This window comes from Hoplias malabaricus, chromosome 10 (assembly GCF_029633855.1).
Source record: "Hoplias malabaricus isolate fHopMal1 chromosome 10, fHopMal1.hap1, whole genome shotgun sequence".
Lineage (NCBI taxonomy): Eukaryota > Metazoa > Chordata > Actinopteri > Characiformes > Erythrinidae > Hoplias > Hoplias malabaricus.
Genome location: NC_089809.1, coordinates 20069065 through 20095455, shown reverse-complemented (window position 1 = coordinate 20095455; position 26391 = coordinate 20069065). Strand labels below are relative to the sequence as shown.

General features: G+C 38.8%; 1 protein-coding gene across 2 annotated transcripts in view; it reads left to right on the top strand.

The window, feature by feature from the left end:
* Positions 1 to 260: 260 nt before the first annotated feature.
* Positions 261 to 26391, top strand: part of reck (reversion-inducing-cysteine-rich protein with kazal motifs) — a 60333-nt gene continuing 34202 nt past the window's right edge. The window contains exons 1-2 of one of the 2 annotated variants that reach the window (XM_066682468.1): positions 261 to 532; positions 18291 to 18349. In XM_066682468.1, the coding sequence (XP_066538565.1) occupies positions 463 to 532; positions 18291 to 18349 (129 nt within the window). In that variant the 5' untranslated portion in view covers positions 261 to 462. Of the gene's footprint in view, positions 533 to 1029; positions 1181 to 18290; positions 18350 to 26391 lie in introns of those variants that run through there. The other variant, XM_066682469.1, reaches the window with a different exon arrangement.

Sequence of the window (26391 nt, the reverse complement as noted above, 5' to 3'; positions counted from 1 at the left end):
GTGCTCAGTAAAGAAAGTGGAAGTTATTCTCAGTGAGCTGGATTGGGATCATTTAAACCCAGATTGTGCAGGCTACTGTCCATGTGAATGAACTTCCCTCTGCTTTACTGTCCACTCCCCCTCCTCCTCCTTTACTCTATGAGCTCCATCCCTCCATATGCCCCGCCCCTCTGATTCCCCGTTGCCGCCCATTTCCCTCCCCCTTCTTTTTTCCCTCTATATCTCCCTCCATGGCCGCTGTACCTCGGCGGACCCCCTCTTTCTCTCTCACTCTCTCGTTGCTGCGCATGTGCGGTGCGGTGCCTGAGCCCGGTGCGCTCCGCTCTCCGTGTCCGAGTCCGAGCGCCTGTCCACGGCCTGTGTGTGGAGGTGGAGGTCGGTCGGACGATCTCATGGAGCGGGTCTCAGCGACTCAGTCTTTATCGGCTTTGAGTTCACCATGCGCTGCAGGCCAACATTAAGATGTGTGTGCGCTCTCAGATAATCTTTGTGCTTCTCGCCTGCAACTTCTGCGCCTTCGCTTATGCTCAGGGTGAGTCCTGTTGCTCTGGTTTACTTTCTTAACGTTATGCTTCTTTTAGTTATTTCTACTTAACTGGGGAAGGAGTACAACATTCTGTGCAGTTCATGCTCTGGTTGAATCTGTTTTTGGGACTACTTTTCATCTGCGGATTTGAACTTGTTGATTTAGTAACGTTACTCAACAGCATCCTGTAGCTCAATTATGTTTTGCGTTCACGGTGTTTTATGCTTTATAACCACTAAACAAGCTTAAGATACATCAAAACTAAGAACATGTTCCTCTTTAAAGCGATTGTTTAACACAACAGAACAACTGTACCGTGCTGAATAACTGTTTCTTCAATAACGTCAACTGTACGGTCCACGTCGCGGCTGGATCTCTTCTTGGTCTACTTTTAATTTTCGGGGCTTAAACTTCTCCATTTACTACTTACAGCGTCCTGGGGTTCTCTTATCATGTACGTTAAAGTTGTATTAGGAATAGAAACCCCATTATAAAATCTTAAAAGCCTAAAAATTAGGAACGGGTCCATTTTAAAGATGCGTGTATAACGTTAGCTGAATATGACCATGACCGTTAGATTTCAGTCAGGGCACAGTCCTCCGTCTCAGCGGCTTCACGCTGAGCTGACAACTATCTAGACGAACTCCCACAGACGTGAGTATACCTTCTCCGAAATAGTTTTATACTTCAGTAATAACAGTTTGAACGGTGGGAATACTGTATAATTTCCTTTTTTATGAAAACAGTTTTTTCTGTGTCGCTAGCCTGTGTGACTAGGCTAACGCTAACCCAGCGCCTACTGGAGAAAAATGTTTTTTTAGGTTTCCCCTTAATCTCTTAACTGTATGTTTTTATCTGTACTGTTGGATCTGAGTAGGAGTTATACGTTAAAGTATATTTCAAATATGCCCCTTTTTTTTATAATCTAATTGTCATTACATCATTTTTAGTTTTAATCCATGGCACATTTGTTTGGTTGTTTACAGATGCCTTCAAACAAATACAGTGATATTTGTAAACAACAAAGCAAGTTTGATTTTCTCCAACTAGCCAGGTGGTCTTATCCTTTTGGCGCTTAAGAAGCCCAAATAATGAAAAGTTTTATCTCTTGAAGGTGTAAAAACAAATGGCAGCTTGAGGTGTGAAGACTTTTCTCACTGCTCTGAGTGTTTAGTCACCTTCAGCATGGGGGTGTTGATGTCAGACTGGCACCAGAATGCTGCTGATCTCCATGGGTCTGAATAATGACAGCATGAAGACCACTTAACTTTTGCACACATACAAAATAAAATGGCCCAGACATTTGTACATTTGTGTTAAAGCTGTTTGTGAACTTAGGTTTTCAGTGTGGTGCTGTTTTACAAGTGTGATATATCACTGTATCCAATGATATTTACTAGCAGTCTGTGTTAAAAATGTCTAAATATATCTTAACACTACATCAAAAGAAAACTTTAGATGGTGATGGAAACCAACAGCAACTGTACCACGTTTCATTACCAAAAGCTAGTACAAATATAGTAACAATACATAATGCATTGTTCAATTACAGCTCCTGTATATTATAGGCTACATGCAGCATCCCATTCAAAACACAGAGGCAAATAAAGTACTAAAATATTCTAATACTGATGTTATTGCATGAAACATAATAAAAATGGAACAAATAAATCCGAAAAGAGATTCATCTAGGGTCAGCATCCAGAACAGCTCATAACAGCATAGCTAGTCTGTGTGTATTAGTCTGTGGTTAGCACCTTCTTATAAAATACTGTACTTTTATCATGTTGGATCCTCTAAAATACTAAAATATAAACATGATAGTATTATGCAGATTTTGAGACCACTCTTATTTCTGCTTAATCAAAAAATGTGTTGGGAACCCACCATGAATTCCACCAGTTCATTTGTATTATTATAACAGAGTGTTGCAAATAATTACACTCCTACAAAGGCAGAATAATTGGACAGATCTATTAAGCCATTATATGAAAATTACAATCATAGCCATCATCACCAGTGTCTCCTGCCCCTTCTTCCACTGACTGTTCTCCCTGCAGTTTGACCAGAAAGAATCACATCTGTCTGATCAAGCAGCTTCTTGTGTTGTACCTATTTGAAGATCTTTTTCTGGAGTAAGCAGCTGTAACCAATTTAGTTCCCTTCAAGTATGGCTCAGAACAAGTAGGGGAGAACAGAGGAGGCACTCGGGGTCTCACACTAAATTCATGTCATAGTTTTTAGTGTTATTCATTTTGTGTGAGTGCCTGTTTTACAAATTTGACCTAATCACTCTATTGGAGTAAAATTCTCTATCTCTACCTATCTCTTTCCTGATAATTATTTTTTTAAAACATAGAACCTGATGCAGAAAAAAACAGCACATATTTGTAAACAGGGCTGCACTGCGCCATTATGGAAAAACCCCAACATTGCTATATGTATTTTTCTTTGTTGTATATTTCGTAAGATTAGAAAATATCACTCACAACAACTAGCAACAAATTTTATGTATCCAAATTTGGAGTAAGTCAAATGATATTGGACAGATGTAATACAATTCTGACCGATATGTCATGGAAAATTAGAAAAAGTCAAGTTTTTCTTTTGTGTCAAACAGCAGAAAAGTTCAATGAAAAAAAACAAACATGATAATAGTATTTTAGCACTCCAGCGCTTCAAGGAGTTTGTTTACACAGTGAAATGTACTGTGTGTGTGGGTCTCAGTTACTTCTCTGTGTTTCCTCCCCTCTCTCCTTCCACTGCCACAGTTCTGCTGTGTTCAAGCTGTAGAACAGAGTCTGCAGATCACACCTCTGATTTTCATTTGTCAGTAAGACAAAAATATACAGAGATATGCAGATAAATGCAACACCAGTCACATCAACATTGCGTTGTGATATATTTCAGATTCTACTTAGTAATTGATGTAAAAAAAAAGCATATCAATTTGATAGAAATATATGTAAATGCATTTTTATTTATTATTTTATAATATATTCTTTTCATGGTGAAGCAATATCAGATTCTTCTGTGCTCCACATTTGTTGCAAGAATGAATTAGTCAATGCAGTCTGTAGCCTTGAGCTATAATCCTTTGTGGTTATATTTTTATATTTGGGTTGTTACATTATTCAGTGGAATTTGACATGTAACTTCTAAACAAAAGCTTTTCATTTTATAGTGCGCCAGTTTGGCTTTTGGAGAGGTGTGAACCTTTGCTGAGCATCTTGCCTTAATAATCTGAAGTCTGTCAAACTATATCACAAATGGTTACAGTGGTTGTATGCTGCTGAAATTCATCAGCATTTTTGACACAGTTAATAATTAATAATAATGAATGGAGCCCAAATGGTACATTGTTAGATTTTCTTTATTTCAACTGCAAGGGTTTGTGTGTCAAGGTAATTTTGGAATTAACCAGACTTTTTTGTTACTCTGCCTTTAAGGCTGATGATATTTGAGTAGATTACCATTATGGTGGTAATCTGTAAATGATTATTTATAACCAGATGCATTTGTAGGAAAATTTTGGTAGTTGTGAAATATATATTTTGAAATGTTTACAATGTTGAAAAACAGTGAAGAAATTCTGTCAAGTTTGTTGTTGGCCCTTTAACACTTTAGTTTGAGTTTTCTGGAGGCTCAATAATACTCATTATCTTGTCATGTTTTCATTAGTGATTATAGGTTGAATGTTTTGACATGGTCCCTCAACCTGTCAGGATTAGGAGCTGCTCTTATGTAACATGGGAGGACATGTCTCTTGTTTGATCCTTTGCCAGACAATCTTTGAGCAAGTACCTCTCGCCCACCAGCCTCTGTTTTTACCTGAACATATGCAATCCATTACAAGTCCTCGTGTCCTATTTTCTTTTCTAGCGTCTGGGAAACATCAATTCTGTGTCCTTTCTGGTGCCTTGCTGTTGCATATGAGACACAGTGACGTGGTTCTGCTTTATAAGAGCACTTGGTGGGATATTGACATCTGTTGCATAAGACTGAGAACCCAGGTGATTCGAAGATACACACCAACATCATCTTTTGCATCACTCACACCTGGTGTACACATGTCTGTACTCACATAGCAAGACACATGTTGTGTCCACAGCCTGGGTGGTACATGCACACAGAATTCAGCCCTGTGAATAGCATTCCTGTAGTGTAAATATATATGTTTGCAGCTGTAATTGACCACATTTATTCATAAAAAATACTGAAATCCGTAATTGCAACGAAATTTCAGAATTTATCTTCTAAAGGAGAGATTACAAATCATACAGCAGACATATTTTCTCATTTTAACAATTTTCTTTAAAGTCATTGACTGCTAATCATGAAATGATAACTGGTCACTTGTTCAGATGACTGGCCTTGATTGGAATGTTTGTTGTCTTGAGCTCTTTAGATCCTCCTTGGATGATGCACTGACCTTGTACGAGTCATGTGGCAGCTGGCCTTCTAAAACCACTGCTTTGGTCCACCCTTCCTAAGACTTTTAAAATTGTTGTGAGGAATTTGCTTAAATTTACTCAATTCAGTAATTGACCACTGCTTAGATTGTTTATCCTCTGATTTTATGCTATTATAAACCTTTGCTGATGTTGTTTTGCAGCCACTGTCTCCAGTTTGAGAGACTGCGGAACACTGAAGCATTCACTTAGAATTTTGTGGTGATGACCTTGTGACTCTGATTGATGGGAAAATACTGAAGCATTCACTGTTTGTCAGGGTTTCTCCAGATGCAAGATTTCTGTGGCATTTTCTTTAAAATTGCTCTCTCTAAAAAAATTAAATAAAAATCTATCGCTAAATCTATGGTAAACGAACCTGCTCACATTTCACTGCAGTGTTGTTGTAGTCTCTAGATTGGGATTTCCTGGATTAAAGGCTAAGAAATTGGCCTTCTGATTATGAGACTTGGAGGTCGGAGGAACATATCTCTAGCACCCATTTTGTGGTATAAATATAGATTTACTGCTGTCTTTAATATTTGCTGGATGGTCGTGGTAAGACCGTGAATGAAATGACCATGAAGCAATAAAAAGCTTGGCTTTGTAATGGCATGTGCTGAATGAGGATCTGTTGCAGTCAAATAATTGGAATTTTTTGCACTTTAAATCTAAAATACTTTGAATATAAAAATCCATCGTCTCCTGATCAATCCAAAATGAGAATTAGCTATTTCCCCAGTAATATAATAGTCCTAGAACCATTGATATGCCGCCATCTCATCTTGGAGATTTAATCAGAAATAACAGATGCCTTTGGCAAAACTGCTTTAATCCTCTCGCAGTAAAACACACCCAGCCATGTCTGCTCATGTCAAAAGCCGATTAATTAATGCACAGGAAGTGACCTTTGACTCAGAGGCATTATATTCTCTCCCCAAGTGAGACTGGTCTGCCATAGAGGAATGCAGGAGCCAACAAGAATCCACCATTCAACACGCAACAAGTTTACGACTCTCCAGATTCTAAAGATGAGGGGAGAGGGTGGTGGTGGTCATTTTTGTTGGCACAGAGGGGCAAGAAAGGCTTTTGAATATGTAGTTTGTAGCACTATTGTCCATTGTTCCTGAATGAAGCAGAGCAGCAGTGCTCCTTTTACTCCAGTGGTTGAAGAAAAGCAGCTGAAAAGCAGAGGGAAGGGGAAAAAATGCAAACAGGAAGTGTACTTGCAGGAAACGATAGCAGTGTTTTGAGTTGATTCAAAATTCCACTCTTCACCGGCAGACGACATTTGTGCAGAGAGCTTCTATTTCAGGCTTTGTTTGTCGCTGAGTAAATATCCCTTTTGCTCCAGCTTTGTCTGTGACAGAGCCCTCTGTTTTTCTTTTTTTCTTTTTTTTCATGGTGGAAAATGGGAAGCACATTTTGATACTCTGTGAGCCTGGGATGAACTGTGACCAGCTCGTGCTGGCTCTGAAGCAGAGGTGGCCTGGCACCGGTAAACTCAGCCTCTTATTTAGCCCAGCAGATGTTCCAAACAGACCTCCACAGCACTGACACCTTGGCAGGACAGAAAAACATGAAGGGCAATACATTTCTCTCAAGGCTTAAAGCGGTAGGATACCAACCACGAAACAAGATTATAGCAACAGTGTCTGTTCAGCTTACCATACCAGTCAATATTGTGCATCTTAATTGTAGCTACTACTTACTTCCTCTGTAGTGTAGAAAACAGACACATGATTGAATGTTTGAATCTGACCTCAGAATTCTCCTCTGTACACACCCTTCTGCAGTGAGTACCCAGAAATTTAAACATTATGGTTACACGATGAAGTTCAGCCACATAGCTGCTGACCATTGGGAAATTGACTTTGTAATTATATATGAAAATAATGGGAAATGGCCTAAGGATAGTTCTATACTGTCTGGACTTCTGCTGATTTCCTATAGATAGAAGCCAAGTGAAAATCACTGTCCTTTCCCCAAGAAACTGGAATATACATGAGAAATATGTATGTTTAGCCATACTATTTTAGTCTGGAAAACCAGTGCACTACTCTGCCTGTGAAATTGCATTTTACAAGGATATTAATCCTTCTTGTTGTTATATTTAAAAAAAAATACACAATTGCTTTTGTAATAAAAAAAAAACTTGAAGTCGTATTTACAAGTGTTTGCCCTTTTTGACATTTTCAGGTTATTTTCATATCAACAAAACATTCATTCATTCATTCATTATCTGTAAACGCTTATCCAGTTCAGGGTTGCGGGGGGTCCAGAGCCTACCTGGAATCATTGGGCGCAAGGTGGGAATACACCCCGGAGGGGGCGCCAGTCCTTCACACAGACACACACACATTCATTCACACACTCACACCTACGGACACTTTTGAGTCGCCAATCCACCTACCAACGTGTGTTTTTGGACTGTGGGAGGAAACCGGAGCACCCGGAGGAAACCCACGCGGACACGGGGAGAACACACCAACTCCTCACAGACAGTCACCCGGAGCGGGAATCGAACCCACAACCTCCAGGTCTCTGGAGCTGTGTGACTGCGACACTACCTGCTGCACCACCATGCCACCCATCAACAAATCAACACATGGCAAAATTATTGTTTTTAATTATTCCTCCTACAATATGACAATAAGAATCTGCATTCAGTGCAATCCCCCTCTTTTCTCAGAAGGCTTTTAGTTAAGCTTATTATCAATCTTGAAGGATTGGACAGTTTTATTGAATACTACGAATTCAAGTATCTGTGATTTGTTTATTGTTCTTGTTTATTGTTTTTTTTTACCTGAAAAAATACAAAGAAATTTGCTATAATACCTGCAGCACAGGTGTTCTGCATGGTTCAGGGATGGAGAGGCTCCTGTGTAGAGGAGAACAGGTGCAGGAGGCACTGCCTGAATTTACTGTGAATTAATATTACCTGCTCTACACATAGGCTTACACATACAACTCCTTTAGGTAATGACCGCAAATGTTCTGGGTTACCGTGCATGTCTGCAGGAGGCTATATTGAAAGCCACACTGTTTGATGTTAATGACTCTTTCTTGTGCTATTAGGCTGATCACTGTGTATGTGCGAGCCACATCTGCTAAGTGAGAAACTCTCAGATCTTTTAATCTTGAGTGAGGGTTAGGGTTAGCAAAGTGTCTCTTTTTCCTTCTATACCAGCAGCCCCAGGATTTGCAGGAGGAAACAGCAGGGCTTTGCTGTGGCAGATGTCCCATTCACGCTGAGGAAGGCACGTGTCACACTGGCCTGATTGATAACCGCCCACCATGTGGGCATCACAGGCAGGCAGACGGCTTTGGACATGCCATGTGGTCCATACGCTCAACGGATGGCGCCACACAGAGACAGATGAATTTGGAGCTTGAGGAAGAGGTGGTGTCTTCCAAATTAAAAGACTTATTTGAAGTGTGTGTGATGATGGGTGGTACTCAGCACGCATTCTTTACTGTAGCTGTCTATGAGCACTTGCCACCCATGCAGTCTTTGTGTAATAATAATTCTTTGCTGGTGGGGAAAAAAGCCCAGTTCTCTCAGAAAGTTCCCGGTTTTGGGCCTATTCACAGATATGCAAAATGTGTTTTTTATGATGTCTTAATCTTCACATTCGCTTAATTACACAGGTCTTATCCTGGAACAAGTGAGTTCTTGGTGATTTAAGAAGTTTATTCTTGGAACATTTCATTTTCTCTTCTTGGTGTGAGTTGTGAGTTGGTACGTGTTCTCACTATAGTAGCACTGATCTCTCACAAAACCCCCCTTCAGACATGCACAACAACCCAAAACATTTGCGGACATTACCTAGAGGAGCTGCATGTATGAAAACAAAAGGCAGAATCATTTGTACCGTACATTACTGGGACCATATCCAGCCAGCACCCTAGTGTACTAAGTCTGAGTAATGTCAGAGTGAGCCAATGTGTGAAAAGAGCAGGTCATATTCCGGAGAATTCACAGTGAATTCATGCAGTACCTCCTGCATGCGCTACAGAGGTGCTGCCCAATGCTGAAATCACACAGAACATTTCCCATGTTGTGAATGCATCTTGACACAGTATCCTGGCTGTAGTCAGTCTGTAGGCTGTACGGTACATGTGTGAAAGGGCAATATAAGAAAATGTCCAGACCTGATTTTTCAGACATATTATGGAGTTCTTATGTGAAAACGGTTTAAGTGACTTACACCCAAAATCAGTCTGGTCATTTCATCTGTCTGCCCCTCCATTGTGTTCCCTTGCCCCCCTCTGAGTGGCCATGTGTTTTTCTTGACAGCTTGAAAGGATTACCTCAAGCCCCATGCTGCCCACTATCACTCTTCAGTTTTGTTGATTTAGGTCAGTGTTTATCTCCTGACTTGTCCAGAACATCTATCCAACTGAGATGCTGAAACCTCAAGCTCTCTTTCAGCTTTCTATTTCCTTTTTTCATTTTGTTATAAAGAAAAAAAAATGCTATATGATATATATGATATAACACAATGTGTTCTTTACTTTACCTTTGCAGATGATGTTTTTTTTTTTTATTTTACATTTTGTACACATCTGAATCAAGTAAACTTAATGGAATATTTATATCAGAATGAAGCAGTTACAGAAGATAAATAAATAAATGAATGAATGCATATAGTATCAGTACATGAGCAGTGCACTGAGGGTACTACATTTTAAGCTATTCAAGTTTCAGGTTGTATGAGCAACCCTTATTTTGTACAGATAACAAATCATCACTGTACAAAGAAAAACTTTCCAAAATGTTTCCAGAATAGTAACTTCGTAAGACAAGTAAAAAAATCTTTCAGTGGAAGACAATGTAAAAAGTGTTTATTCCAAGTATTTTTTGAGACTATCTATTGGTCCATTTATCATGTAATTTTCACACAATGTAAAGGACTGCTGCTGTGTTGTGTAGTAATGGTGTAGTAACTAAAAGTAAAAAAAAAAAGGATTTTATTTGGAGCGCAATGAAATGTTGAAGCCAAATAAAATGGAGAAAATATGACTTTGCTTTCTAAACAGACACTAAACTCCCCCTGACTCAAAGTATTAAACCGGATAATAGCCATTATTTTATGTAATATTGTACCTTCACATGAGGCTGCATATGTTAAATCTTTTCTGGAGTTCTCTTGCTGGCAAAAATGAGTTAGTCATAACGTGACTTGATGAATTCAGCATGAGGAAGTGAGTTACACCCACAGTAAAAATACAAGGTCACTATAAAATTTTAGTGTAGAAGCTCAAGACACATGCATGTTTCAAAGAGAGTGGTACCTGATCGAGGGTGAATTAAAAAAATAAAAATAAATAAATAAAATAATAATAATAATTGTGAAACTCTAGCCAACATTTTATGGTGCCCAAACATAATTCATATATTAACTTTTGAAATTAGTTAGAAAATATTCCTTTCTATATTCAGTTCTTAGGTCTGTCTCTCTAGACTTCTAGCATATTCTCTCACCTGTCCACTTTACTACTTTCTTTTGGGGCCCGACATCTGCTTGCAAGCTGTCCCCCTTTTCTCTTTGCAGCTACTTCCATTCCACCATATGTTTTGTTTTTTTCTTTTTAGATCAACTGAACCAATTTATGTTACACACTTTTTATTTAGCATACATAACCTGCAAACTTGGGGTTTTTCATATAATTACCAGAATAAATTAGGACTATTAGCATTTAGGAACATTAGCATGCTCCTATGACCATAAGTCAGAAACAACAGATATTTTATGCTAAGAGTGCTGTTATAGTTGTGAATGATGACATAGTTTACAAATGTTAAACTTTTTGGTTTATTTGTTTGTTGCTCTGTAAAGGTACTCATTATGCCTTCTTTTAGAAAAAAAAGAGAGGAGGTGTTATGTCTGTTGGTGTTAGTGTGGTGTAAAAGATTTTAACACATAGTATGGGAGTATGGACTTTTTGATTCCAGAGTTAATGTCTGTGAAGAGTGTCTCTTTCACATAGCCTTTCTCCTAATGTAGCAACACTTCAACAAGACATACTCTCTGACCATACAGTTTGAATCCTTGTGTTGATTAAGTTTGTAGAGGTCCTCTGCTCTCACAGTCATGTCTTTTATTAAGTCTGTGATTATCTGAATTGTTAGGTAATTAGGATTGTAAAAATGGATGATTTATAGATTCATGTCTTTTCTTTGAAATATCCAGGATTCATAAAAGTCATAGATTCATAGATAAAGTTACAGTTTTAAGGTGTATGAAACAAAAGGCCTAATACCATAGTAAACATACCCTATGTTGGAATGCAGCTTTGTCTGACACCACCATGAGTAATTGCTAAAATGCTAATAAGTGCAGTGCTTTTCATATTATGCTATATGCTTATAATGCCAGCGGTAAAGTTAAGCGCTATTTGCTCGTTGTGTATTTGCATGGAGTTTTTGTTTTTTGGACTAAACACTGCTCCATGCCCAAGTTCTCACGGGTAATTTTTTTCTTGTTGCACATTCGGCTTTCTACCCAAAACACCTCTTCAAAACACCTTGGTGTAACTTTACGAGCTAACGTTGTGAGTCAGATAAAAACAAATGTGAAAAAACAAACAAATGTAAAAAGCTTTAACTTTAGAGAATTTACAAGTTGTGAGTATGTAGTTGAGTTCTGCATTTTGATTATGCATTGGTGATTGACAGGTCTCTCTGGCCAATCAGCACTCTGCAGGGTTTACGCATCACTATTTTAGTACCCACTTGGCTCGGTTGGTACTAGAATTTGGATAGTGTAAAAGCAAAAGAGCAGAGTTGAGTTGAGTTACGTAAGTTCCATGCAGTGAAATCAATATCACGATTAATTTTACCACGATTGTGATTAATGAACGATTTTTTTTTCTGTATCTTTGACCCTCATAGTTCAGTATTGAGGTTTGTATTGTAAATATGTTCCAGTATGTAAAGCTGGGATATTTTTTCTAATGTTGCTGGGAGCATGTTCCTCTCTTGTTTTCTGAGCAGTATCTATATTTGGTGTGTGATTGTGCTTTGGTCACTGAAACTGTTTTTTCTCAGCGTTTACATTTGACTTCTTTGGTATGAGCTTCTCGAGTCGCTTGTTCAGCCTTGGTGTTTAGGTTGCTTCCATGTGGCAGATAGGGGCAGAATCACGTGACTACAGATTGGTAGCATGGTTTTAAAGGGACAGTACATGAAAACACAGTGGGGACATAACAGAATAAAAATAATTGATAAAATCGATATACACAATATATGTCGATTAGAAGTCCTGAATGTTGATTTCGATACATTTTCGATTAATTGCCCAGCCATATTTTAAATGGTATGTGAATGAAGACTTTATTCAGGTAGGTTAAGAATACGTAAATCTGAAACTGCTTGTCATCTGTCACTGTTCATGTTGGAACTGATTTGATTCAGAACATTTGCTATGTGTCCCTTCTTGGTCACTAGTTGTATTTATGAACAACATTTGACAGTTGAGGTGTTCATGCTCTTGAATAATATTTATGTACATTCGGCTATTGGGATTTTATTTTGTTCTTTCATTTTACAGTGGGGTCACCCACAGAGTATGTGCTCTATACAATCTCAGAAAAAATGGTACAGTAGAGGTACATTGTTGGTCACTATATGTGTACACAAACAGTGTACATGTACTTTTAAAGGTACAACAGTGTGTTTTGAAGTCTAGGTGTGCATTACATGTACATTTCATCTCTTCTCCAGAAGGAGACATGGATATTTTTAAGGTTTTATTATAGAAATGTGTTTTTAAAAAAAAGCCTAAGAGATGTAATAGGGCTTATAAATTTAACACAAATTTAAAATCTACAATTATAATATAATAATAATAATTGTGTTCCCTAATTAAATGTACCAAATATATACCCTGAGGGTACCACCATGGTGACAGCAAAAGGTACCTCCACAGCAACAATTATTCTGACAGTGTACAGTACCATCCCCTGCTGGACCCTTTTTCTGTCTTTCTGCTCATTAGCAGCCACTAGGCCCCTTGACACTAAGCATCCTGATGAGTATTTTAGCTGCCCTGCTTTAAGCATCGCACAGTAGGCAGTGCCCCAGTTCACTGGACAATTCATTCCATCTAGTGCAACGTAACCCTCTGAGTGCACAGTAATGCTTAGTTGAATAGGAAACAGAAAGGACACAATGAATTTTTTTTTCTTTTTCAAAAAGGACACACAAACACTACTACCACAGAAGCTCATCGTTGCCATGGCTTTTATCAATTTCCACGGCAACTGTAATTTGTTTGGCCTGGGCTGAATGCCTAGCGTTCCTCTCTCGGGGCGGGGAGCACAAAAGGACGTAGACTGGTGAACGGACCAAAGACTGGAGCTGCAAATCGGTCTGAATGCTTCACTGCACCTGCAATTGTGTCATTAAAATGGCAGCTCGTTAAGGGAACTGGGTGATATCCACAAAGAGACCACAGATTGCCCTGCTGCCCTTAGCCAAACTTGGAGCAGAAATTTCTCATTTGCATTGAGCTAGGGCCAGCTTTAACTATGCAAATCCTAATTGAAAGAAAAGCTTCTGGGCTGAACTCAGATATGTATAATATCAGCCTTGTTTTGCCAGCACTAATGTTGCTAATGTTGGCATTCACTTGGTCTGTATTACTCACGAAGGCAATACTAACGAGGTGATACCACCTTTCTTGCAAGTGATTTGTCCTGTTAAGGATAGAGGCTGTTGGCTGAAGTATACTCACAGCATGGCCAAAATCAGCTGTAATTTGATCTTACTTTGCATTAGCTTAATGCTAGTTAATGCTATCAACGGTATTCCTAGTGGATTCTTTAACTTAAGCATTAACTTACAGATTAGGCCCGTGTGGCTCTGATCACATCTCTGCACATAGTGATCTGTTTCTGTCTGGGATATTTGCAACCTTCGGCCTTTGTTGCTCAAGGGCATGGCACTTTGACCAGACAGTCTGTGAAGGAATGCAAGTGCCTAGGTTCCGCAAGTTGAAGTGGAGACAGGATGGGAACAGAAGTCCCCTCCAAAAACCGGTTCCCTTTTTGGTCCTCTTCTCTGGATTGAACACACATGAGCCAAACTGCAGTCAGGGGCCAGAGTGTCTGCTCTTCCTCATGCTCCGTCTTTGAGCCCAAATGTATTCCAGAGCCGTCATGGCTGCCTATGGAAGTTGCTCGGGGTCCGGGGCTCCATGGCCTCCTCAGGCCCCCATTTGCTCCTTCAGCCCTAGCGTCTGGTTCTCATTCGTGTTTGATCAGCTTTGTTGGGCCTGTCAAATAGCTGCCCTTTTAAGTTGGCTTTAATTTCTGCCAGAGATGCCTGGTCTTCTGGACATCAAATACACACTTTCACACGCACCCTACGTGTGAGGGGCCGTGGCTAGTACGCCTCCTCACGCTGTAACTCTCAAATGGGGCCGGAACCCCTTTTCCCACTGCTGAAAACATATTTTGGGAAAGTACATTTCGAAGGCGGAGGGTAGGAATTGGGGCTTCCTGCTGTAGCTAGTTGCTAAGAGGTTAAGATGTTAGCATGGAAGAGTTAAGAGGGGGGTCAAAGAGGGAAGAAGTTCGGGACTGGTGGGGGTGAACTAGTGGGGGGTGACAGAGGGGAATTTCTTTGATGTGGCTTGTGGGTGGCATTACTACTATTTTTTTCCAAAAACAGGGACACAGTAGCGAGTAAAGCCAAAATGCTAGCACATGTTGGTTTCATAGTGGAGCTGCTCTAAAGACCTGATCTGGAATCTGTTTCCCATGACTGAAATCCTGTCGACTTAAGCAAAGCACTGTTCCTGTGACTGTTTGTAGTGGTCGAGGCTGTCAGCATTCTGAAGTGCTGGTGTAGAGTTTGATATAGACATGGAGAGAGTTCATCAATATTCAGTGTGGTGGTGTTGTGGGTGTGATTTCATGTGTTTTTATTTGTTGGCAGCTTCGGGGTTCGATGAAATTTATACTGTAACTTCTGCATCATCAATTTAAAATGAATAAGTATCGTCTAATATCATCGCTGTCTAAACATAACCTAGTTTAAATGTGGTTCATTTGTCATGCTGTCTGAACAAATGATAAAAATGGCAAAAAATGCATGAGTCAAAATACACCAATCATTCGAATACTGATCAAGATTGTGGTTGGTTTGGACTCACCAGAAATCAATGAGTGCAACATACAATAATTACTTGACATACATTTTTTTAATTATTATCTTACTTCCATTACATCGTCAGAATGTTTTTTCCTTTGGTTATCATGTTGGAGATATGTGGGGTTTTATTTATATATTTTTAATGTGCAGTATGCATTAGTCCTCTTTTCAGATATTACTTCCAGCTCTATTTGTCACACCCACCCCCCACAATTTTGGCTGCACTCTAGAAGAGCAGTGGTTAGATTCAGAAAGCTCCATGTGTTTGATGCAAGAGTTTTCTTCTGGTGTCTGCCTCACACAGTGACCGTGTGTTTATCACAACTCGTCATGAAAGCAGCTCATAGGGTCGGGAACCCATCAGAGAAGACAACTGCTTTCATTTAGCAGCTGACTTCAGAGACAATGGAGATGTGTCCTTCACCCCAGAACAACAACACTATAAAAGTTGAAGCAAATTTTGAATCCTGAAAAGTACAAATTAGCAATGTATCCCATGACCGTAACTGGTGTGAACTCATTACAAAGTGGCGCCTTCTTTATCAGGACTTTGAGAGGAGGAGCATCCTGTTCTGTCTCACTTGTGCTGGCTGTCTGGACTTCACCCCCATGTGAGAGAAACCAGAGCCCATCCAGAAGCACTCTTCCAGAGGTTCCATAACTCCCTCCAAATCTCCGGACTGTAGACACAGCACAGTCAATAAGGAATGGTACTTTAGAAGAGCTGGCCTCAGTTGGTCCTTGAAGGGGAGATATTCCAAATTTTTGTTGTACATAACATTGTCTGAAAAAAAAACCATACAAACAACGTGAATGTATCCTCGAAGATAAAACAGTGTTTGTAATGTCCAGTTGTGTAACTTAAATGCTTTTTTCCAAAGGAAATGTACATGTTTTAAAACAGAAAAATAAATCAAAAAGCCTAGAGGTAAAGTATATGTAGTTCGTTCAGGCATTCGTTGATTGGTTGTTTTCCTGTAACTGCTTCATCCAATCCATCATAGGGCTTGTGTATATGCTCAGTGTAACTTAATAACTTACTAAAAATTGAATTTTGCCTAATTAAGCTTTGATACCCTTTACAGTACCACTCCAGTGACATGAAGGTTACCACCCATGTAAAAATTAGAAACCTTTTGTCTGAGAGTTACCACAATTTCCAAACATATCACTGTGTAAATTATGAACTCAGACTTTCTTAAACTTAACATGCCCCCATTACTGATGCATTATTAATCACCAAATAAAAACATTGCCAATGAAATGTGTAGGCTCGGGAGCAACCGAACATAAACCTAAGGTTGCTATGTCAAACATAGGTCAGAGGGTATATGTCCTCTGTTATTGGGTTGGAGCTCTGTTTTTGTTAGAGAACTAACTAACCATCATCAGTATCTGACCTCACTGAATACAAACGAGTCCTCACAGTAATCTATCAATATAAAATATCTACAGCTCAAACAAGTGAAATAACAGCTTGTTTTGTATGTCACATAAGCAAAGCAGAATATTTCTGCAACACTAGTTCTTTTGTATTAGCTGTGACTGAGACCACGGGTTAACGAACTGATGTTGGAGATATGTTTTGTACATTTCTTGTAGAAAATGGCAAAAATTACATTCAGCTTAAACCGTGTTTTGTCCACATGTGTACAGCAGCTGTTTGCCACATGCAGCTGGTATAAAGGGCTACAGTGATCACAGGTGTAAACAAACTCTCTTTTGGGGTACTCTAATAATTTTCATTTGCAAATGTTGGTATTAAATGAAAAAACAAAACCCTAATATACACATTCCTTGTTTAGACAAATATCTCCCACTCTACCCTGAGTCATGACTTTAGCATGGCATTCTATCCAGTACTGACAGAAGAGAAGGGAGAGAAGTAAAGACAGAATGAACAAAAGAAAAGAAACAGATCGAATCACGCTGATGAAAGGCTCTGCCTTTGGACAGGACACAAATGGAGGACGGCCGAGGCTGGGCAAAGATGAAAGCACACCGGTCTGATAATGATGACATTTTCTGGAGGAGCATAAACAGATGAGAATATGTTTTTGTAAGGTCCTCAAAGGCTGAACTCCCTCTTGTGATTATTATAAGCAAACTGTTGAGTTCACACACCAAAAGCATGCTCTCTATGATCCCTACATGTGCAGCCTTCAGGGTGCCCTCAACATGCACGTCTGTTTACACTGCTCCTCTTCCTAGAACTTGCTTGTTGTGTTTATGTATCTGTTTGTGTTTATGTTTCTTTTCCCACTTCACCTCAGAGTTTCCAACATTTGTTTACAGATTTAGCAAGAGATGTTTTGTTGACCAACTGCATGGATCGTGTTCTCTCTCCAGACCACATGCACTTACTACACCAGCACAATATATCAGAAATAGAAACAGAGCATACAATAATAGAAATGTACGTAGCATTGCAAGCTGATCCGTGATGGGAGCATTCTGGATTTTATTTTGCTGCTCACTCATGTCACATACAGTAAGGACAGTAAGGAATGACTTTGTTTATTCCTTTGTATATATATATATATGTAATATAATAATAATCTGATGAAGCAGCCCAATGTTGCAGAAAGATTCTTCTTTTCCATATTATAGTACATTTTTCCTCAATTACCTGTCAAATATACTCACTGCAAAAAATTATCTTCGATATTGATATGATTTTGATGTGACTGTGCGTTGTTAGTTTGCATAAAATAATTGAATAAAAGAGTGACAGGTTCTTAAATTGGTGCTTTGTCATTTTTAACTGTCACTGATGGCTTTTATCTATGTTTTATCCAGCACCAGGCATAGGCCCAAGTATCAGTATCAAAAAAGATAAATTAGTCTAGAGTCAACTCTATTCTTCATTGATTGACAAGTACCATACTTGGCAGTGTGATAGCCAAGTATGTGATCAACATGGATTCTATGTTTCTGATAAATATTTAATAATAATTATAAGATACAGCAGTGGTGGACTACTGAACATCAAACATGAATACATTACACATGAGTGATTATCCAGAGGGAGAGTGCTGCTAAATGTATGTCATTGGCACGTTTAAGATGAAAGGACCTGACTGCTCTAAATTGGACTAACGTCCGTGTTATTTTCCTTTGTTTGTGTTTGTTCGTATGTTCCTTTATATAGATCCCTCCTGCTGCCATCATGCTGGCGAGTTCCCTCAGTGTAGGGAAGCCTGTAGTCAGGTAAGAGATATACCCACACATTGATACACATAGCACCTTTATATTTAGACTCACTTTCTTAACACAAAATTCTTACAACCATATTATGTCCGTGGGTTGAATACAGCTCTGACATTAGGGGTGGAATATATGAAAATATTTATTGCTACCAAGATAAATATACAGTACTGTGCATTTATTTTATTTCTATTCAAAAGGGCCAAAGTAGCAGCTATTAACTCAGTTAGTAATAGAAAAGAAAATTTGCCTGGCAAACAAAATAGATGTACTCAGATCAGTGGACTCACTCAGTGGACAATGTTCACACAGAACGGCCCAAATCTGATTTTTAGTTCTGTTGTTCACACAGTCTGTATAATGTGACCTATATCTGACATCAGTCTGAATTGACCCGAGTGTGCAAAGGACGAGGCTTCAGACGCTGACCAGAAGAAAATGTCCATCTGTTTCATACAAAGCACTTTCGTTTTTGAAATGAAGGAATGGGACCGGACTGTGCATCGCTGTATTCCAAACCTCCCTTTTTTTGAGCTCTATGTTAAAGACAGAGTATTAATTAAAGACTGTAAAGAATATTAAAACGTGAACAGATGTTTCTTTCATTCTAAGCACAAACTCTCACAAACAACAAGTCTCCAAAGAGAACTAGACGAGCGGAGACATGAGTTTAATATCTCCATGAACCATATTTATACAGCTTCATACAGACATGAACAATAAAATACAGATAAAGAACAACTTGTTTGTTTTATAAAAAACCCTTTATACAAATGTCCATGTGTTTTATCTTCTCATAAATGAGAGACGGGAATCTGGAGTAAGGAGTTTCACACGTTTTTCATTTCCCAATTTTTTTCACAAAACGAAAATGCTTTGACCAGTCCGTTTCCATGTCCTAGACACCTCAAATTAAGATGAAAGTATTGGACTGTAGTCCGGAGATCATTCTCAACGGCCGGAGTGACGTAAACGTGACATGAAATCAGATCTGGCCATTCATACAGTGTTGCATTCCCACAGATCCGATATGGATTGGATCTCAATATCACATATGAAAGTGGCCCAAATCTGATTTTAAATTCATTTTTAAGATTCAATGTAATTTTTATTGTAATTTACAGATTCAGTTCTGTAAATGAATGGTGATGGTCTCTTTACATAGCTCTCTACACAGTATGGTATTCTGATCACATCACTGACATTATCAGTACTTAAAGAACACTAATATATTTGCATTTTTCATTACAAGACTTACAGAGAAAGGTTATAATTATTCTTATGGATTTAATCCAATGCTGTATGCAAATGTCTTTCATTGTGGCACTGCTGGTTCTTTTTGTGGGATCCAATTTATCAACCCTCAGGAAAATTGTATATTAGGATATATATATAGAGAGAGAAACTAGATTAGTGTAAATTTTTAAAGTGTCCTACTATCATATTCTTCCCATATAGCCCACCCTGTTTTTTTCATTGAAATTTCTCTAACATTATTAATGACTTTTTGAGGTTTCTTCTGGGTTTGAATTCATTCTTTGTTCAAGCTTAATTAACTCAGCTCTTGATGTGGTAGAAATGTGAAGACAGCATCCAAAATCTTATTCTTAGCTGTCCAAAAATTAACCATGATTACGGAAGTTGTTTTAGATCTTACACCCTCTTTATTCACGCTGCCAGTTGTGAATTTTTAAATCTCGGCTGATCTTGAGAGCCATGAGCTTCTTTAGTTCTTTGTGAAGTGAATGTGGGTGAATACATTTTTTGGTATGTGGGTATTTCACTCTCCATCATTTGTTGTGAGCAGTGAAAGGAGCATTAGGCCTAGTACAGAATGTGAACCTTATTTGCTGAACAAGGCGCTCAGTGTCAGCTCAGCTCCAAATATATAGACTGTTTGGATGAGAAGTGCTGAGGGTTTTTTTTCCTTTTTCTTCTTTGAAGTTGGGTGATGAGAGAAAGGACGAATAAAAGTTTCCCTCACTCCTCCTGCTTTACTGAGGAGCAGGTGAGGGCTCTTTGGCTTTACTTTTATTTACTGCGGGGGGAGAACATGATGGGGCCAAGCAGACTCGCATCTGTCTCCTGAGCCCAAAGACTTGAAAGAGACATCTGAAAAGGCTCTTTTGGGCAATCAGAAACAGGCGGCCAGTGGCGTTACTTTAACCTTCAGCACTCTGCCAGCAGTCTCCCGCCCCCTCCGACTCCTTAAAGTGAAGCTTCATTCATCTACAGTGGCAGTGGTGACAACACACTGGCCTAGCGAAGGCCTCCTGTGCCCACTGTTGCACCTGCCAATGTTACGGAATGAGAGGGAAAAAGACAACAAACAACATACACATACAGCAATATGCATGTTTTACATTTGCTCTGTTGCTTTTATGTTTTGCAATTCTGGAAAAAATTGGGATTCTTTTTGTAAAATGCAGTAAAAAATATGAATCTGTGATTTTTTTTTCTTGGATTGGATATATACATTGGATATATAAGGTAACATTTCTGATACTGCCCTCTGAAGCATTGAATTATGGTCATTTAGGGCTGGACAATATTTCAGTTTTAATATATATCGCAATATCAAATATTTCAATGCCAATGATATTATTAGAAACCTTTTCAACATTTCTGTATACATTACTGACTGACAGTCATTACAGGGCGCTGTCGTCAGTTCATAGCACTCAGTTTAAAATTTTGTTTAAAAATATTAATATTGACAAAGCCAGTAAGTTTATGTTTAATGGTGATGTCATGTTTCTTGTTTGTTCTTGGCAGTTTTTCAGTGGATTTATACTGTTCATATCGATATCGGAATTATATCATATCAACCTAATTTAAGAAATATATCATAATATACATTCTGGCCATATTGTCCAGCCCTGCATTTATTTGATTTGTATAAACATATTTAGGGTTTGATACTGTTAACACACTCCAAAAACTTGGGGGAGAAGCAGAATGTCTATGGCTGAGGTGCACTTGAGCAAGGCACCAAACCCTCCTACCTGTTCTCTGGGCACTGGGGATGGCTGCCCACCACTTCAGGTGTGTGTACTTACTGCCTGTAGTGAACTAGTGTGAGTTTGTGTGTGTCTGCGTGTGTGGGTTTTCACTGCCACCTATGTGTTAAATGCATTTTTTACAATGGCAAATAAATAAAAAAAGAAAAATATACCAGTTACACTATTTTGAAACATTCCACAAAAGGTAGGTCAATATATAAGGTATAAAAGCAGCATCGATGTGCTGAACTTGAGAAAATAAAATTTTTCAGACGAAGATTGCAAAGAATGTAAGTTGTTTTTTTTTGCCATCTACCCTATATTATATTGTGAAAAGATGTAATAAACCTGGAGGAATCACATGTAGGTCAAGGATGGAAACCCCTGTTGAACGAGCTTGACCTTCAAACCTTCAGATGGAATTGCATGAGAAACTGGGATGCTACTGTGATAAATATCAAGCAACAATGTAACAATTAGTATCCTGAGTTCCTAAAAGGTGTGATTAAATGTAGAGATTATGTAACAGGGTTAAACATAACAATACAGAATCCTGAAAAAGACATTGCCTAACTGATAATGGGGCAGAATGGACAGATAGAGGAAAATTGCAGACATAGAGGGTTTGATAACACAAAAGGCCAGGCAAAAATAAGAGATAGATTAGGACAATAATGACACCTTGTTACTGGGGGTCTGCAGTGTTTTGGAGAGAGAGAGAGAGAGAGGTTTCCAGGCTGGGTTGCTGCCTCACACAGCCATAATCTCCTGGCTATTTCATCTTAATGGAAGCCTGGAGCTTTGATGAGACGAGGCCTTCGGCTCTCTGAAAGGAGGAGGACGGCCCTCTTTAGATGTTCTGCCTGGCACCCGCCATTGATTTAGCCTTCTAAAAGAAAAAGAGAGAAAAACTTTTCTAAATGGACTGGGTAGGTCATTCTGCTCACTGATCCTCTGGTCCTTTTCTGCTGTAGCGTGCAGCAGGTTCCCTTTGAAGAGCCGCCAAGAAATCACTGCCCATCAGCTGCTCTTGTTTTAAGTATACGCTTAGGGCTCTTTCCAGACTGTATGAAATTACCATATATCAATCTGGACAAGACACCTCAATTAATCTGAGCTAGTCAGCAAATGCGCATAATTTAATATGGTATAGACAACAAATATTGTTATTTTTGGAACATGTCAAATATAGGCTCTAATCTTTCTTTTGCCTTAAACACATATTTAGCTTAATATCGCTCCAAGGTATTTTTTATCTCACACTTTTGCTAACGATTACTAAATTAGTAAAATTGTAAATTTTTAGATAGGTGTCATAATATAAAATGTTTTTTACATTTATTTATTTCCTGTGAAAACTGACAAGTTTATAATATGATTTTCTGAAATAAATGTTTTGCAAGTCATTATTTTGCCATTGTGGGCCAAAAGAATTAGTCAGATGACAAATGACCAATAAATCAATGAGGGATTTATGAGGTGATGCTGCATTTCCCCCCTAAATCTGTCAGGTTCTAGAACCACTACTATTACTCTGCATATTCAAAGTCAGTTTAAAACAGTTTCTTATGATGTACAAAACGATTTACAGGAGCCTTTGTATTTTGAGGTTTGTTTTGGCAAATGTGTTCCAGAGATAAATAAGGTTAGCATGTCCTTAAGGTATGAATAGAAGTAAATCTCTCATACAGTGTATTGTCTCAGAGTAATCCTCAGCAGCCAGCACTGCATAAACTAACTCAAAGCAACTATGAAACCCTCTTGTCTGTGGCAGTTGTTGTTGAGACTGGGTTTTATCAAACATACATAAATCAACAGAAGTGATATTGCTTCTCTCTTCCAAACCAGAATGTGTTGGCAGTTTGTGTGTTCTCAGAGCACTGTGACATTAATAAATGGTCATAACATAGTCCTGTTCAGATTCACACTCATCGCCAGTTGATTTGGTTTGGGAATGACAGAGATGGCAAAACTCTCAGGCCTTTGATCTAATAGTGCTGGAATACTGTGGGACTCCACTATGTGGCGAAAGGCACAATAGCAGTTGTGGCCAGTGTTCAAAACAAGTGAGAAATACAAACAGTTTTATCCACAGGCTTGAGAATTCCTCAGTGTCTTAATCATCCCTGTTTATTGCTGTCACAATACTTTTTAATTTGTTGTACAAGGGCATAGAGTCTTCTTGTAAGTCTGATAATTCCATGAGGCCCTGTTTCAATAATACAACCCACATCTAATTTACATTAACATTAATATTAAGTTAAATTAATAACTTGATCATCTGTCTGATATGGTTTTTACAACTTTTATCATAAATATAGTTGATTGAAAAGACATGTTAAAGGGGACATCTACCAATTTGGGGAAACACTATTCTCACTGCTTTAGAAACCACAGAATCTCATTTGATTAGTTTTGTAGCACTTTGTTAACCATTATTTCCACCTTAAGTAATCTGTAACAGCAAAAATAGGTCAACATTACCCACCTATGGAGCAGGAATAGAGCTATAACTACATTTCAGTTCATGCTTTTCAGTCTGGAGTTCTCTTCTTTGTCTAAAAAGCTCCAGATGCCTTTTATTTCCCATGGGGAGAAGGAGAAAGCATAGTATATCAAAGTGAAACAGTTTGTATTTTAGCTGTTTACTGATACTGGGGTTTTGTAAACATTTTAAACTGGTTTCCAGTGCACATACAGACTGGAGAGCTAGCAAATGGTGAAGAAACACCTTTAGAATTGTATAAAACGTGTTTTTGAATGTTGCCTTTAAGTGAATTTTCCCATTTTGTTTTGAGCTAGAAATATGAGGCTAATGTAAGTTTACACTCCACCAGTTAGCAAATAGCATTCCAAAAAGTGTATAAAATGAACATCAACTCAAAGACTGGATTTTTCTGTTCTTCTGTGCATTTTATATAACAGTATATAGAGTGTCAAAAACATAAGAATACCTAAATTAATAATAATAGTTCAGTTTTGTAATGAACTTTACATTAGAAACAAATATCAATATGCTACAAGGCAAAACATTTTTATGAGAAAAAGAAAAGCAAATAAAAGAAATAAGGAAAATATCAGCACGCTAATTAAGAGTCATGCATTCTTCTAAACAGAAAAGTTTTGAGTCCTTTTTAAAATGAAGTTTGAGGCATGGGCAGTGCCAGTTGGTTAGTTGTAAGCTTGCATTACTTTACCCTTGTGTCTACAATGAAAATCATTCTATTATAATTGTAGATTATTGTATAGATTTCATACATCCCATTTCAACCTCAGGACATATATTATGTTCTGTTATAATACACAATTTTGTATTAAAATATTGCAAACATTCACCTCTCCCTCTAGAGGAGAGAATGTAATGTACCTTTAGGGAACACAACTGTGTTTAACTCCTCTATTGTACCATTAAAAGTACATTTAAAAATTTGTACATTTAGTGAAAATAACGTAGGGCTGCATGGTGGCGTAGCAGGTAGTGTCGCAGTCATACAGCTTCAGAGACCGGGAGGTTGTGTTTTCAAGTCCCGCTCCGGGTGACTTTCTGTGAGGAGTTTGATGTGTTTTTCTTGTGTCCGCATGGGTTTCCTCCAGGTGCTCCAGTTTCCTTCCATGGTCCAAAAACACACATTGGTAGATGGATTGGCGGCTCAAAAGTGTCCATAGGTGTGAGTGTGTGAATGTGTGTGTGTCGCTCTGTTAAGGAATTGTGCCCCCTCCAGAGTGTGTTTCTGCCTTGTGCCCAATGATTCCGGGTAGGCTCCGGACCCAATGCGACTCTGAACTGGATAAGCGGCTACAGACACCGTACATCAACATAGTACAAAAAGTAAGGAAATTTGTGTTTGGTAGACTATTTCTTAGTTGTAAGAGTTCTTCTTGGCAATAAATCGTATACCATTGGAAAGCCTGTAAATTTCCCTTTTAAATGGTGCCACATTTTTAAGGAACATGCATTTATGAGATGAGCAGTAGAGCTCATGTGTGTGGGTTGCACCCATGAAAAATTTGCCAAATCCTCTCTGCCAATGACAAACAGCTTATTCTGCCATTGACACTTTTGGTGTTTGATGGACTGGATGATTGAAGTTTGAAGAATCAAGACATATTGGCAATTTAACAATTTATTTATTTAAAAAACAGGATCCTCAGTATCATGTGGAAGAACCATACACAGCCACAATAGTCTGGCACTGCTGTGGGATGGCATTCCATTCTTCAACCTGCATTTGTCACAAGTCAGCCAATGTGGTTGTATTTGTCACTCTGGCACAAACAGCACGCCCAAGCTGATCCCACAAGTGTTCAATGAAGTTGAGGTCAGGAGCTAGCAGACCATTCCATCCTCTCCACTCCCAAATTCTGCATGTAGTCTCGGATAAACCCTGCTCTGTGGGGGCGAGTGTTGTAATCTTTGAGGATAGAGTTCACTAACGGACTGTGGAGATATGGGATTGCCACTGGTTGCAGAATTTTATCTCGATATCTCTCTGCATTGAGATTGCCTCCAATGATGACAAGCCTTGTTTTTCCAGTGAGGGAGATGCCACACCACACCATCACACTGCCTCCACCAAAAAGATGTTACTCTGTTGGTGCAGCAATCTGTATAGCATTCTTCGCATCTTCTCCACACTCTGACCCTACGATCCATTTGCCGTAGGCAAAATCTTGACTCATCGCTGAACATAACATTCCTTCACATGTTCAGGTTCTAGTGCACTAGTGTAAGTGGGCCTGACAGTGAATGGCAGTTATGGCAGGCCTCCTGGCAGCCTGATGAGACAGGAGATTGGCTGTGTGCAGTCTGTTTGGGATTGTCTGGGCAGAGAGCCATCTGCCATCATCCTGCAAACCTTGATTACAAATCTGTAGAAGACAGCCTACCGTACCTAAGTATTGACAGGGTGAGGAAATTATCTTCTTGGGGTGTCGTCTTCTTGGGACACCCACTTCGCAACATATCTCTGATATCCCCTGTTATATGGATCTTGGCCTTCAATTGGAGATGGTACTAGGGCTCACTCCAAATAATGCCGCAAC